This window comes from Rhinopithecus bieti, unplaced genomic scaffold (genome assembly GCF_001698545.2).
Source record: "Rhinopithecus bieti isolate Rb0 unplaced genomic scaffold, ASM169854v2 scaffold_42745, whole genome shotgun sequence".
Taxonomy (NCBI): Eukaryota; Metazoa; Chordata; class Mammalia; order Primates; family Cercopithecidae; genus Rhinopithecus; species Rhinopithecus bieti.
This window is the reverse complement of record NW_016819184.1, coordinates 1735410-1751383: the sequence shown is the minus strand read 5'-3', so window position 1 is coordinate 1751383 and position 15974 is coordinate 1735410. Positions and strand designations below refer to the sequence as shown.

The window sequence follows — 15974 nt, the reverse complement described above, 5'->3', positions numbered from 1 at the left end:
TCCCAGAGCACGAAGCCAAGGCCAGGAGCGGGGATCTGCCCCCAGCAAGAAGCCTCCATCCCTGGGGAGGCCTTGAGACCCTCTGGGATGAGGCCCAGTCCCCACCTGTGGCCACTCGCTTCCACACTGCCCCAGCCCAGCCCTGGCCACCCCAGATGTCTGGCCCCTGTCCTGAATGCTATCTCCTCTGGCCTCGGCTGTCCTCCTCCCAGAGCGCTATCCTGCTCTGTCTCTGCTCAGGGTCCCCCCAGAGGCCTCCCGTTGGGATTTGTCTCCACTTTGCAGTTGCCTTTTGCCCCACATGCCCCGTCCTGTGGTTATTTACCTTATGGGGACATCCTCCCTCTTGATTGCAGACTCCTCAGAGGCAGATAAGAGTGGGTGGCTTTCATCCTCCAGCTCCTAACTCCAAGCCCACTGAGCTGCTGTGCTGTGGTCCATGTGAGTCATCAGATGCCCCACGCGGAAGCCTCGTGGGGGCTCAGGGCCCCAGCTGGGGGCAGAGCACCTCCAGAATCCTCCCAACCGGCTGCAGCCTCCTAGTTCTTGGTGACTCAGTGGACGGGAGACCGGCCTACAGGTTTCCAAGCTGCTGCCTTTCTCTAACACAGGGGCGGGTCCTGGCTCCCAGCACTATTGTTCTCCACCAGCCCTGACCCAGCACCCACTGTGAGCCAGGCCTGTGGGCGTCAGCACCAAAGACCAGAAGAGTCGCCAGCCCATGGGGCATCTGAAGCAGGCAGCGCAATTGACCCTCTCAGGCCAGACACCACCCAGGGCCTTCTCCCTGACCTCGGTTACAGCAGATGAGAAGGACGCCGTGGGAGAACCGAGTCAGGATGCCCAAACTGGATGACTTCGCTGCAGGCGGTGCACTGCTGAAGGCCCGTGCGTCTCCTTTCTCTGGAATAACGCCAGACTCCAGCAGAAGCTTTAGTCTATTTCTGAATAGAGAAAATCTGCTGAAAAATATCTCTTTTCCAGCTGAATAACAAGCCTTTCAAGAAGAGGAGGATGAGGAAAAGACGGCATGTGTCCAAGTTGAGCGGAGACGGACTGTAAGCCCAGGCCTGCCTAAGGCCCCCACAATGGGCATCACCAGGGCGGAGGCCTTAGGGACTGCCAGCTTCCTCCACCCACCTGCCTGCACAGACAGCTCTTAGGCATCAATGCCTCAGCAGTCAGATCCGCCCAGGCTGCTTCTGAGTTTTGTGGAGAGATTGCTCTTCTGGGGGCCGGGACAGGACACTTATCTCCATCCCCCCACCAACCATCACAGGAGAACGAAAAACCTCAAAGAAAAACCCAGGGGGCGCACACAGACACAGAGCCCAGTGGAGGTGCAGGCTCCGGAATTGCAGGCTTCTTTGTGGAAACGAAAGAGGCTCCCCATGTGGGCTTCCCTCACCCCTCCGAGGCCCTCCCAGGAAGATGTGGTGGCAGAGACCGCGTCCACTCAGCAAACACCACCGTTCGCTTTGCTGAGTTTGCGGTTTCCCACAGCACGGCTGCTGCCCTGGCGAACGATGGGGCCACGCCATTATAATAGCCAGCCCTTGCCTCATGAGTTACAGTTTACACGACTCACTCATTTATGATCTCGTGGGATTCTCTTGTTTCACTAATTGGGAAGCAGGTGCAGAGAGGTTAAGTGTTCTGGAAAAGGCCCTCCTCTGGGGGTGGAGGAGGAGAAAGCGAGAGAGAGGATGAGAGTTAATGAGAAAGAGAGGCAGAAAGAGATGTCAAACCAGCTGGGTCTTCAGGCTCCATGGCCCTTCAGAAAGTGCTGTGAGTTGACGTGCTGGAGAGAATCCGCGTGCCAGTCCCTGACCCCTTATTTCTTCATGGCGATTCCTTCAAAAACAGCCACGTAGCGCCTCCTCTGTGGCAGCTCTGAGACAGCACCAGGGTAGAGACCTGCATGAGAGTTGGCCCTGCCTTGAATGGTGCCACGTGCATGGATAATCCTGCCAGAAAGGTCTTCCTGGACATCTCTGAACACTGAGCGTTGGCGTTGCCAGGAGAGAGTCCTGGTTGCCCACGTCCTATTCAGGTTCTGTGGGTTCCCAGGGCCCTGTGCTCTCTGTCGCCTGTAGGCCTCCCTCACCTCCCCAGCCCCCTTGGACTGGCTAACTCCCCTTCTCCCCAGGCAGCCCTCCAGACCCCTCTGGACAGGGGCAGGCACCCTGCAGGGCGCCTCTACCACATTGTATGCTTCCACCGCCTAACATATCGCTGTTGCATTCTATTTATTGAAGGCTTTTCTCTCTCTGGCTGAATCGCAAGCTTTGGAAGTGGGGAGGTGGGAGGAGGGGCCAAGGCCAGCGTTTGTCTTGTTTAGTTGTCTCTCCAGATTCTGGCAGTCAACTCTTAGTAACCAATGCTGAATGAATGCATGGATGAATACATAAGCCAACCAGCAGGTACTCATGAGTCTAGAGAGTCTCCCTCAACTAGCAGCTGAATGGATTTATTTGAAATCAAAAGTGTAGCATAAACTTACCCACGAGAGCTTAGTCCAGCCATCATCACTTTTGGAGGTCTGATCCAGGGTGGGCTGCACTCAGCGAGGCCTGGGGCCCAGCTGGCCAGCATCTCCTCTGTCAGCCACACCCCTGAGCAGAGGCTGCGTGGAGGGGCTGCAGGCCTCAGCGCTGGGTGCCCTCTTCTCAGTGGGAGACAGCAGGAGGGCTGTGCTGTTTCCAACATTCCCAGCACTTCCATTGTTTCACACCGTTACTGCTGAGCCCCGAGGGCAGATGGTTGGAGCCGTGTTGTGTGGGCCCTGCTGTTTTCCGGCCCAGGGTGTTTCAGGCAGTGGTTCTGTTTCCTATATTGATCTTTCCCACGGCCCTGCCAGGTAGCCTCTGATAAAGCACATCTCTTCTGAGTAAGCAATGGCCTAGGGACCATGAAGTACCTGTGAGTGTGACTCTGCCAGATGAGGGGCAGGTGCAGCCATCGGTCTGACCTGAGCAAAGCTGCATTCCTTGCCTGGCTCAGGTGTGAATCTTCAGGGCAGCAAAATGTGGATGAGACTGAGTAAGGGGAGAATCAAGATGTGTTTTGTCGAGAGAAGGAAAAATACGAGCAGGTCTCATGACAGAGGGCTCAGAGATCTAAATCTTGGAGGGCCCCAGGGCTCAGTTCCCACCACACCACGCCGTGTCTCTGCATTCTCTCCAGGGGACCGTATTTCCCTCTTCAGTGGAGACAGCCCTATTTTCTGCTTGTTGTCCCTGTGTCCTGTCCACTTTCACATTTACTCCATATTTTTCATCTTACAGCAATTGAAATTTAAACTTTTTTTTTTTTTTTGAAATGGAGTCTCATTCCATCACCGAGGCTAGAGTGCAGTGGTGCAATCTCAGCTTACTGCAACCTCCACCTCCTGGGTTCAAGTAATTATCCTGCCTCAGCCTCCTGAGTAGCTGGGATTACAGGCGTCCACCACCACACCTGGCTATTTTTTGTATTTTTACAAGAGATGGGGTTACAGCATATTGGCCATGGTGGTCTTGAACCGCTGACCTCAGGTGATCCACCCGCCTTGGCCTCCCAAAGTGCTGGGTTTACAGGCATGAGCCAGCATGCCTGGCTGAAAATCAAACTTTTAATGTTGAAATACTTGCATTAACAGAATCCAGGAAGATTCCATAGGCTGTTCACTTGTGCCTCCCAGCTTCTGCTATGCTCTTCTCATAGGACGGAGACACCTGTGCCAGGAATAGGCTCTCTCTAATGGTGACTAAATCTGGAAGATGACAGCCACCATCTTCTCTCTCTTCATCACTCTTTCCTAACACAATGTCAGTAACACTTACCTTTCAAGGACAACAGGCAGGTTAGAAGAGAAAAAGTGCCCTTGGAGAAGAGTTGGTTAGAACCAACTCCCGTTGGCATCCCAGTGTGGTGGGAGGAGGCTTCAAAGCTGGGGCTCCTGCTAGCCACTTGTGGTACCAGCCAGTTGAGCTGCGGCCCACACCATGGCCTGTGAGATGCCATGGTCATCAGCATCTGTGGGAAACATGAGAAATTACAGGGTAGGGGATTTTGAAATATTTGTAGGAAATCAATACAACTTGTAAAAAACAGTCTGAACTCTTCTTCGATAGGCTTGGGCATTTATTGTATGGTGTGAATCTGCAACTCTATTTAAATTATGTTTCAGCAGAACTTTCTGAATTTGCCTTAAACTTGTAAGTCAGGAATAACCAGAAAAGGTGTATCAAGCCCTGATTTTTTTTTCCAGAAAGTTGATGATAATGTTGGAATAATTTGTAATTTATACCAAATACTTATAAACATTTATTAACTACCTCGGGGGCTGTAATGGTATCGCTGACCACACAGAAGCAAGAAAGAAATAAAAAGCTGCTAAGAGATCATCCGTATTCACTAAGTGGCTGCTTGAAGAACCCTGTGCCTGAGGATGATAAATTGAAGGTGCTTTGCCAACTGCTCACAAAGCATGACTTTTCACTTAGATCAAAAAGTATTCTCAGCTAATTTTGCTCATCTTCAATTCCAGGTTTCACTGTGAAACCTGAAAGGTGAAGTGATAGCTCTTAGTGCTCCCAAGGGTAGAAGAACCATCAGATGATGCCAGTGTTACATCAGTGTCATTTTCAAGCAGTGATTTTCAAACTAAATCAGTCCATTCCCATAGTGGTTTTATTTTTTTTTTTTTAATTCATTTCATGGAATCCCAATACAACTTGGATGTTCCTCCTGTCAAAGGCAAAACCTTGACTTAATTACTAATGTCACAGGAAATGCAGTGGAAGAATCAGCGTCATGATAAAATTATTTGGGGGGGAATTAGGAATATGATATTATATAAGTGTGGGTAAAGCTTGGCATTTGTAGTAAATGTATTGTACTTGGAATTGATCGTGGTGTACACATCATTTATTTACTTATTTATTTATTCGAGATGGAGTCTTGCTTTGTCACCCAGGCTGGAGTGCAGTGGTACAATCTTGGCTCATTACAACCTCTGCCTCCTGAGTTCAAGTGATTCTCCTGTCTCAACCTCCTGAGCAGCTAAGATTACAGGTGTGCACCACCTCACCCAGCTAATTTTTGTATTTTTAGTAGAGACGGGGTTTCTCCATGTTGGCCAGGATGGTCTCGAACTTCTGACCTCAAGTGATCTGCCTGCCTTAGCCTCCCAGAGTGCTGGGATTACAGGCATGAGCCACCATGCCCAGCCTCACAGCATTTATAATTGTGTTCAAATTGGACATCTCATCAGTTAAAATAGAAGCTGTTGATGTCAAAATTTATAAATAGTTACATGTACACGGAGTAACTAAACTGCAAATTCATGGCAATTAGGCTGATGTTGAATTTTTAAGACACTGCAGCTTTGTAGTATACACTTTCTCTCTCCTGCTTATCATCAATCAGATTCTAGAAATGTTCGAGCCTTCAAAGAATTATTTTGTAAATAAACTTAAGTGTCCTAAAAAGATGGTGAACCTTTCTGCAAACAAGGCCCTAAGTGTGAGTTTAGTTTAGTTCCAAACTAATTGGAAATACAATATAGAAGGATTCAATAAATGGAGCACCCAACCCCACCACTGTGGTAGGCTCACAACAGAAATGAATGAACTACAAATCCTTAAAAGTCTGCATGGTTTTAATCACTGTTTCAAGCACCATTTGGACCAGGTCACTCGTGCAAGCCCACTGAGAGTGAATGGCCAGGGACTAGCAAGTTGTCATTGGCCTTAAAATATAACGGGGACAGAGCCGGGCTCCAGCAGGTGGACAGGCTTTGAATTCTGCAGGTTGTTGCCCACTGCTGCTCACGTCAGAAAATCACCTGCGGCTCCCCTGAGCACTTCTGGACCCCAGTTTCTAAAAAATGAACAAAATGATCTTTGTCTTTCTCAAGGGTGTCAGCCTCCTCTTAGATCACTGAGCATTTGAAGAGGAGGGTTATCAAATTAATGCATGAGATAAGACAATGTTTCAGCTAGGAAGTCTGCATCTCTGGAGTTGTATTAAACCAATTAATATTCCCCAATCAATTACTTGGTAATTTACTCAAGTATATTAAAAATATTGTGGCAGTGTGCAGTAACAGATTTTTGAAAACAGTGTGTGCCTACATGGGCAGAGCTGCCTGCTTCGTGGGAGGGCCAGGGCAGCATGCAGCGGGGGTGAGGGCTTCTGTCTCCAGGGTTCCTGGGTTCAAATCACAGTTCCTCCATATCCTCCAGCCTGACTTTGGGCCAGTTCTTTATCCTTTGGGAACCTCTGTTTCTCAGCCCTGTGGGGTTATTGTGTGGATAATACAGATATGAAATACCCAGCACATAGTAGGTGCTCGTGGAATTATTTGTGTATATGGCTCATTTTACAAATCTAAAATGTGTATTTTGGAAATAAAAAAAAGAGGAAAGAAGTAAAAGTGCTGATTGCCACCATCGTAGTTGTTTTGGGCTAATTGTTATAATGTCCTCATAATGGTTTCATCTTAATAGTGGTGATTACTGAAACACAATTAGGATTTTTCACGCTCATTCAGATGTCTTCTCTAATTACAAGCATTAGTGTTTAACATGTGAGCAGCCGGGGAATGGATGTCTCTTGGCGTCAGTTCTGAAATGGGGTCCATTTGCATCCCTGAGGGAGGCCTCAGGCAGGAGAGGGCTGCTGGTGGGGACAGGCTGACCTTGGACGGGGTTCAGGGGGTGGGGAGTGGAGGGGAGCACACCTCCACTGCATGTCTGCATCATCAACAGCAAATCCCATTCAGCAGGTGCCACTGCCCACCTGCACCTGCCAGTGAGGCTCTAGTGAGGGGTTTCCACACCACCAAGCAGTCACTGCCACATTTAGCGATGCTCTGATGTTCTGGCAAAATGGAGTGCCAGGTGAAGATCTGAGGTGATGGCCCACGGGTCCTCAGCATGAAAGAGCCTTTTTCTGTGCTGAGCCAGTTTACAGTCTGGGTCTGCCCCTGGGCATTCCTACCCCCTACCCCCAATAAATACTCACCAGCATCCCAGGGTACTCAATTGGCTCTGTCAAGATGAGTGGACCATGGCCTCATCCTTCCAGAGGCAACTTACCTCCACTTCACCTGAGAGTTCAGACATGGCCATGGTCAGATGCGAGGGTCAAACTGGAGCCAGGCAGAGCATGCTGGAGCCAGACCAAGCACGCAGGAGCTAGACTGAGTGTGCTGGAGCAGCGAGGAACAGAGAACTTGGCTGCAGCTGGGCGATGAGGCTGCCTGAACTAGGCCCTGGAGGATCGACATTTCCCAGGCAGAGTGAAGGAGGACGAAGAAACAGATTGAAAAGCAGTGTCTTGCTGGGTGTGAAGAGGACAGCTGGCCAGAGAGCAAGGCTTGAATGGGAGGGGTAGAGTTAGCAGGGCGAGTGGAGGGTGGATGGTAGAGGGTCCAGGACGCCAGGCTAGGTCACCCAGAAGTGATTTCTCCTAAATGGTTCCGGGGAGGGCAGGGGTCTGAGATGAGATCGCCCTGGGTTCCAGTCCCCGACCTGCCCCTACTAACCATCAACCAAACGGGTCCTCTGAGTCCTGGTTCCCTCCTTTGAGTGAATGTCCGTAGTCAGTGACTGTATCCCCCTGGTGTTGGGAAGGCTCAGTGAGATGATCCGTGAAAGTGACAGGCAAACTTCTTGGCTCAGAGGAAGCCCTGAAATGAAGTTGGCTCTTATCCTCGTCGTCACTGCCTGGCACCGGAGGGTCCCACTGCTGCTGCTGGATGACCTCTGAGCCTGTCCCTGCCTCTCTGCAGGTCCACCATGGAGCCCTTGTGCCCACTCCTGCTGGTGGGTTTTAGCTTGCCGCTCGCCAGGGCTCTCAGGGGCAACGAGACTGCTGCCGACAGCAACGAGACCACCACGACCTCAGGTAAGGACCCATCCCCCTCTCCCTTTCCCTGGCTGCCTCCCTTACTGCCTCCTCCTGAGCTCCTGGGACCATTCAGAGGGTGAAAAGGGGGCTTAGGGTAAGAGACGACTGGTGTGGCTCAATTTCTTAGTGTGCTTTTCATAGTTTGTGCCTCTAAAAACAGGAAGGCTAAATAAGCTAGTTTAGCATTTGGTTGTTCAGCAAAGCTTAGTGTTCTAGAGGTGTCCCCTCTACAACCCCAGCTGAGAGTCGGGGTCAGCCTTGGCTGGAGGCGGGAGAGCAATAGGGTTAAAAATCCCTCAAAATCCCGTTGTGCAGAAAACCAACCATGAACGTACATGGATGAGACGATGTGACAGTTAATGTCCCTGATGTGACCGTTAATGACATGAACTAAAGAATTATTCTTAGGCCGAGTGCAGTGGCTCACACCTGTAATCCCAGCACTTTGGGAGGCCGAGGGGGGCGGATCACGAGGTTAAGAGATCGAGACCATCTTGGCCAACATGGTGAAACCTCATCTCTACTAAAAATACAAAAATAAGCTGGTTGTGGTGGTGCACGCCTGTATTCCCAGCCACTCAGGAGGCTGAGGCAGGAGAATCACCTGAACCCAGGAGGTGGAGGTTGCAGTGAGCTGAGATTGCGCCACTGCACTCCCACCTGGCGACAGACCAAGACTCCGTCTCAAAAAAAAAGAAAAAAAAGAAAAAAAATTATTCTTAATATTTTAGGTCAGATATTGGCATCATGGTTAGTTTTATTTTTAAAAAGAAGAGTCCTCGCCTTTCAAGATGCCTGCTGAAGCGTTCACGAGTGGACTGTGATGTCTAGGCATTATGCAGAAAAGACCAAGAGAGAAGTGGGGGTGGGAGCTTGTGAGCAAAGTCACACTGAGGGCCCCACATGATTTTCTAACCCTGGATAAATGTCCTGCGAATGTACCATTGGTCCCAGGAGGAGGAAAGAGTGAAGATTTCTAACAACAGAACCTCCAGTGAGGAGAGCAGTTCTAAGCGCCCACCTGTCTTTTTCCTCTTCATGTTGAAACCTCAGAGACATCTAAAACCCCAAAAACGAGAGACCAGAAGCTGCCAGCAAATATAAACCTGCCTCTTTGAAGCCAGTCCTTCAGGGGCAGGTCACTGATGATTCAATGAGTTATTTCAACCTACAATCCCGACTTTTCTTCCCAATGCAAATCAACTGGCCACTTAGAAATATCTGACAAACTGCCTGGATGTCCCTTCACATCCAGGAGTCACAATGGCAGAACATCCGTTTGCACAACCGTGGGGAAGAATCTGCCCGGGCTCTGCAGACAGTCCCTCAGATGGCACTGTGGGCACCGGCAGGATGACGTCCACTCCACCTCTGAGGCTTTTCAGTTTATCTGAAAACAAAATTATTGGCTCACATATTGCCACAGACATGGGGTGTTGCTTTCAGGAGAAGGACACCGTCGTGTGACCTCAGCACCCAGAGCAGAACTAAATGTGAAACTCACACCTTGGTCCAGCCTCTGCCAGGGCCTCTGCGTGCTGAGCAAGGCTGCTGGTCCACAAGCAAGAGGGAAACGGGCCTCGGGTTATAAGGTGCAGACGGGCTCCTTTGACCTAGAATTGTAGAAGGAACCTGACCCTGTGAAGTGCCCTTCAAATCTTCACCTGACCCCCGGAAGAAGTATGAAGGACCATTTCAGATGATAACACGTTGCCACAGTGTGCCAAAATAACAGGAAGCTGTTTCATTGGTTCATTGAACAAATTATATTCAGTACTCATCCAGACACATTCTTTTACAGAAGGAATTGAAGGTAAATGTTTACAAATTATATAATAAAATGTTATCTATAAAAAATAATATGTAGAAGAACACAGTGGAAACACGAGTAAAGAATATGACCAGGCAGAATACAAATATCTGATTATGTTTCACTAATCCTGAAAAGATACTCAACTCTCTAGAAATTAGAGAAATGCAAGTTAAAATAACAGTATCATTTTACCTATCAGCTAGACCAAAATGAAAAGGGTCGGCAATATCCCAGAGAAGAGAAATTGCTCCATTGCCCACTGTGGGTAGCGTTCCGCAACCTTTGTGACACCAGGGACCAGTTTAATGGAAGACAGTTTTTCCGTGGAGTTGGTGGGGGGTGGGGGTGAGGAGGGCATGGTTTGGGGATGATTCAAGTGCATTATATTTATTGTATACTTCATTTCTATTATGATTACATTGTAACATACAATGAAATAATTATACAACTCACCATCATGTAGAATCAGTGGGAGCCCTGAACTTGTGTTCCTGCAACTAGACGGCCCCTCTAGGGGTGATGGGAGGCAGTGACAGATCACCAGGCATCAGGTTCTCTTAAGGAACAAGCAACCTAGGTCCCTGTCATTCACTATAGGGCTCGGGCTCCTGTGAGAATCCAGTGTCACCACTGATCTGACAGGCAGCAGCACTCAGGCGGTAATGCTTTGCTCACCTGCTACTCACCTCTTGCTGTGTGGCCCAGTTCCTAACAGGTCACACACTGGTACCCATCCGTGTCCTGGGGGAGTTGGAGACCCCTGCTATATATGAGTGTAGAAGTTGGAAACTTGGGGCTGCCAACTTGGCAATTGTGTTAAAATGTAACAGGCGTAGAGGCTAACACAGAAGCTATCCTACAGAAACACTTTGGAGACACAAAGAGATATATATATGTGTGTGTGTGTGTTGCAGAACTGTAGGTAATAGCAGAAAAGTTGGAAACAACTTAAACGTCCATCCTATTTTGGTCTATCCAAAAAGTGGAATCCAAGCAGCTATTAAACAGAATGAGGAAGCTTATCTGGGCTGACATGGAAACTCTCCAAGACAGACAGCCGTACCAGAAAGGCAAGCTGGAGAACTGCCCCGCGGCGCCTTTCACCTGTTTCTTTCATATTTAATGTGGCTATATGGGGACGTGTCTTAAAATTGGTAGCACTTCACAATTATAATCAGTATCATTTTTTTTCTTTCTTAGTGGTTCTTAAAATAACGATACTTTTTACAATCCATGAAGCTTTAGATGAAACGAGAGGAGTAGTATGGTCTATTTATTTCCCAAACCTGCATATTTATGAATGTAAATTTATAGAAGAAAATGTCAGGAAAGATACGCTTTGAAATCTTAATTATGTTTAACTCTGGCAAAGAGAACAGGTTCCTGAACATTGAAAGTTTTAGGCCAGAGTGAGCTGGGACCTTAAACTATTGTCTGCGCACCTGTCCTTGAGTGAGCCACATCTTTCCAGTATGGACTTGCTCCGCCTCTAGGGGCCCTGGGGGAAGGAGGGCTTGGCATGAAGGTGGGAGAGGAGAAGAGGGATGGAGATAAGACGGGGGCCACAGTGAGAGCAGCTGTGCCCTGGGGCAGAACTGAGATGGTCCCTGGAAGACCCCAGCTCTGGGCTGGAGCTCAGAATGAGCTTCCTGAGCAGAGGGTGCTGGGTGGTCACACTCTAGCCAAGGTTGCCATTCTCTTTGTCTGCTCCAAAGTCATATTCAAGCCTAAAGTTTTCAACTTTCAGGATCAGATTCTGTGTAAGCAAACATGCACACACACACACACACACACAAGTTGCAAGTGTACATATGTATAAAATCAGTGTGAACATACACACACACTTTGCTTTGGGCAATAGCTGGACAGTCATTCAGGAAGAAGGCTGCTTCAGGATGACCACCCTGGGGACTGGTCACCTTGACCTCTGTCCCACCCCGTCGGATCCACAACAGCATGAAATGAAAATAGACTATGACTGGAATTTCCTTCTCAGATGCCTCCTGGCCTCCTGTCTGGACCATGTTGGTGCCCAGAGGACATTTTTGTTTTCTTCCTAGTTCACACCATTTTAAAAAATTGTATTTCAATTGAATTTCTTACCAATATTTAAAACTCAGAAAATGTTTACATAAAAACATGAATTTCTTCTTTAGGAAAGTAGGAAGAACTAGGCACTGTGGGCACCCCTTGTGCTTGGCCCCAGTGGGCTGGAACTCAGAAGTAGCCGTCCCTGCAGGCAGGACGTGGGGAGTCCCCACTCCCACCCCCCACTGGCCTCACCACGCCACCCGGGGATGCTCTCACCTGCCCCTAGAAGGCCATTGGGTTTCTGATCCTGATCTCTGGCCTCCTGAACAGAGGCAGCTACTACCCCAATCATTGCCTTCGAGGGGCTTCCCCAGAAACCTGGGCGCCACGGCAGTCATGCTGAGGGCCTGTTCACTCACGGCAGAGTAAGGTTTGCGCTTTGAGGCATCCAGGCCCTCTCTGGGTCCACAAGAGAGGAGTCCAGTGGGCTTCTTGGAGAGGGGGGGGGGCCTTTGAGATTGTCCTTGAGGAGTGGGAACATTTTGGTGAGGAGGGGGCTGTGTGGCCAGCTGGGGAGGAGCAGGAACAAAGTCCGACGTTGGGAGAGCGGGTGGGGTCCAAAGGTGGCAGCGAGGTCACCAGGGCCCCTTGGAATTTGGGCTGGTGAGCCAGGGGCATGTCCTGAGCAGCAACAAAGCCACTGAGCTGGGCCTGGAGCTGCAGTCTCTTCCCGGGTGAGGAAGGTCAGCCTGTCAGGTACAAAGGACAGAGTAAGAGGCGGGTGGTGGCTGGGCACTCAGCCTCTGACACGTGGAATCGGGACCTGGAGGCTCTGGAAGGTGGGGTCACAGTGCGCTGGGGCCACAGGCCTCTATCCAGCCCCAGGGCCCGGCCGCCTCCCTATGCCTGAGCTCCTGCCCAGCCCAAGGGGCCCTGAGAGCTGAGCCATGCCAAGTCAGCCTCCCGTGCTGTCTTAGGACCCTGCGGTGGACACTGGCCCCTTCACCCTTCTCCAGCTTCTTAGCAGGAGAGCCAGGCAGCCAGGCAGCCAGGCAGCCAGGCCGTGTGGGGGTCTGCGGAACTCACCCCTGTCATGCCTGCCCCAGGGATCTTGGACAAGTCACCTCACCCACTCCTCAGTCCTGGATTCTTTCTCTGAATCAACAGAACAATCAAAGCTACTTCTCTGTTATCTCGTGGGGCCTTTTCAGGATGATGGATCCACTTTGCAAACTACAGTGTGGGGTTCTGGTGTCCAGGAAGAAGAGCTCACGGAGGGGGACTCTTTTGCAAACTGTGAAGTGAGGTCAGGGGTTAGGGTCTTTCTGCTTCTCCTGCAGGCCCTCCGGACCCAGGCGCCTCCCAGCCACTGCTGGCCTGGCTGCTACTGCCGCTGCTGCTGCTCCTCCTCGTGCTCCTTCTCGCCGCCTACTTCTTCAGGTAGGAGTGTCCTGGTGCACTGACTTGCCCCAACCAGCTCAGAGGAGGAAATGAGCCTTCTGATGCTGCGGGCGTGGGCCGTGCAGCAGAGGGCAGCTGGGAGGCTGGGTGGCCGGGCCTGGGAGATACACACAGGCCAGGCCTTAGCACGGCTCAGCCATGAGCAACAGGAGTAGCTTTTCCGGGCTCACCTGGTGGGTATCGCTGTGCCGAGTGCTGTTGGCTGTAAGGGAACCTAGAAGTGTGGAAACCTAACAAGTCCTGTGTCTCTAAGGTTCAGGAAGCAGAGGAAAGCTGTGGTCAGCGCCAGCGACAAGAAGATGCCCAACGGAATCTTGGAGGAGCAAGGTACAGAAGCTCCTCTCTGGCTGGGGCTTGGGGGAAAAATGTGTTCTTTTTTAGCAGACACTGAGGTGCTTTCTCTCTTTAACATTCAAAGTAAATTTTGAGGTGTGCCTTGCCACTTTCGTCTCACTTTACCTGGTATGATGCTGTCATTTAGAGTCTCACGATTTCAAAACTTTAAGGATCATTTTTCTCTCTGGTGTGACACGGACGTTTGAGACATTTTTGTTTGTGGCTTTTTTTAGAGAGACTGTTCATATCCTGTCATTTTCACAGGGTGCTGACATGTAACACTTTTCAGTGAGGCCTTACAATGGTTCTTAGATAAGACTGTCTGGCTCATAAACTATTCAACTGGGTTTGTACTGCTTTAGGATCAAGCTGGAAAAAGGGACTTGCTCTACTAAAGTGCTTCATGTTTACAGAGCATCAGAGTTAGCTGGGAGCATTTCCAACTTTTCCATCAGAAGTATAGTTTCTAACTTGTTGTTGCTACTTACAACGGAACATTGTTTTTCTCTCCATACATCGAGATGAGATGACCGAGAAACATGTGTAAGGCAGAGGCCACACAAATATTACTTCTCACTCCAGTGACTACAACTTCCTGGAGTCAGCTTCCTACCTAACTGTAGTCAGTTCTATGGTTCAAGGAAACACACGTGCTGTCAGACTAAAATAGACTCTTAAAACGGACCTTAGATAATTAAAAGAATATCACCAACAAGGACCCAGCTGAAATGTAGCCTCCCAGCGCTGGTGAGACCCGAGACCCTGGTTAGATGATACTGTGGCCCCAGGTGCTGTTTTCCTGCGTTGTTCCAGCCCCCGGTTCCCTGCCCTGCACGTTTCAACGGCAGGAACGGGAGGGAAGAGGGTGCGGCTGGTGAGTAGCAAGGAAGCTCAGCGTCATTCATTCTGATCCTATCTGTCACTTGGAGGAATGAGCCTTGGGTGAAGTTTTTGACTGGGCTTCAGAACTGCTCTGCAGGTAGGGACAGGCCCTTTTGCAAGTGTGACAGCTGGGTTATCATGCTGACCCATGATATCATGCTGGGCTGTCAATATCAGCTCATTCTCCAGGAAGAGTAACACGTGCCCATGACTGTTCTTGCCTCTCACTCCGGACTTGGGGAAGGAATGTGCCCAAGAACTCCCTTATAACACGTACTTCTCCTTCTCAGTGCCCCTTGTCACCCTCCCCAGACAAGGGTGGTTTTCCCTTGGAGCTTATGGGGTTTGAGGAACCAGGAATATTTGTTATGAAGAAGAAAAGGCTGAGAGAGACTGCTCTGAGTTTGCTCCCAGAAGCCATAATTACTCTTATTTCCAAACCTGGAAAGCTGAGCTGGAGAGTGAGGCCGTCTTGAATGCTTTTTTAGAAGGAGCAGGGGCTGGAGGGAAGGAGAGGCAGAAGGGTGGGTGGATGAGTGACCTAGGGAGGGGGACAGGGTGTCTCCTATGAGAGAGAGCAGGTGACACTGGGCAGAGGGACGCCTGTCACTTGTAAATGATGCAGATGCTTCATAGGAGTCGAGTGTTTGGAATCAGCTGCTCGGGACCCGGCTTAGCCCAGCTATGTGATTTGAGAGAACCGTCCCAGCTCCAGCCTGGTCATTTCTTCAGGAATGTCGTTGGTCAGCTTGGTTCCTCAGTCACCTGTCCAGGAATGTGGCTAAATGGCCCCCATGTTTCTTTTGGTCCCACAGAGCAGCAAAGGGTGATGCTGCTCAGCAGGTCGCCCTCGGGGCCCAAGAAGTACTTTCCCATCCCTGTGGAGCACCTCGAGGAGGAGATCCGTATCAGATCTGCCGACGACTGCAAGCAGTTTCGGGAGGAGTTCAACGTGAGTGTGGGGAGGGGCCCCCTGCTGGGTGCCCTGTGGTCGAGACCTGTGAAATCCAGTGTTACAGTTCAGGATGAATTATCCCAAAGACTCGGAACCCTTGCATCGGTTAGGACACTGTCCCATGAATGGGCGTGGGAGGAAACCTGGTTTGTGGTGCAATGCCCTTCACCAATGCTTATTTCCTCATTTATAAGATGAGACAGTTGAGTTAGAGGTTTGTGAAGCCTCCTTCCACCTCCCACACTCTGAGTGTCAAGTTCTAAAATCAACTGTGACAGAAACACTGTTATCTCAATAATGTAGAAGGCTAGGGCCTGAGCATAGCACAATATGACAATATCATGGGGAAAGCAACAGAGCCCCAAACCATCCTTTCATGGCTTCTGAGAGCTGGAGCATCTAATCAGAGTAGGCAATGTTCCTCTTCTGAACCACCATCTCAGCGTTAAGGAAGCAGCTGTGAGCTGCCTTAAGGGAACACGAGCTATATCTGCTTGTGTATCAACATGGGTGGGTGGCTGGATGGATGGATGGATGGATAGATGAGTGGGAGGGCAGATGGATGGATGGATGGATGGATGGATGGATGGATGGATG

General features: G+C 49.9%; 1 protein-coding gene across 7 annotated transcripts in view; it reads left to right on the top strand.

The window, feature by feature from the left end:
* Positions 1-15974, top strand: part of PTPRE (protein tyrosine phosphatase receptor type E) — a 177290-nt gene that overhangs the window by 122597 nt on the left and 38719 nt on the right. For 5 of the 7 annotated variants that reach the window (XM_017858691.1, XM_017858690.1, XM_017858689.1 and 2 more), the window contains 4 exons: positions 7781-7896; positions 13084-13183; positions 13458-13531; positions 15238-15374. In XM_017858691.1, coding sequence (XP_017714180.1) covers positions 7781-7896; positions 13084-13183; positions 13458-13531; positions 15238-15374 — 427 coding nt within the window. Of the gene's footprint in view, positions 1-7780; positions 7897-13083; positions 13184-13242; positions 13378-13457; positions 13532-15237; positions 15375-15974 lie in introns of those variants that run through there. The other 2 variants (XM_017858693.1, XM_017858694.1) reach the window with 2 other exon arrangements.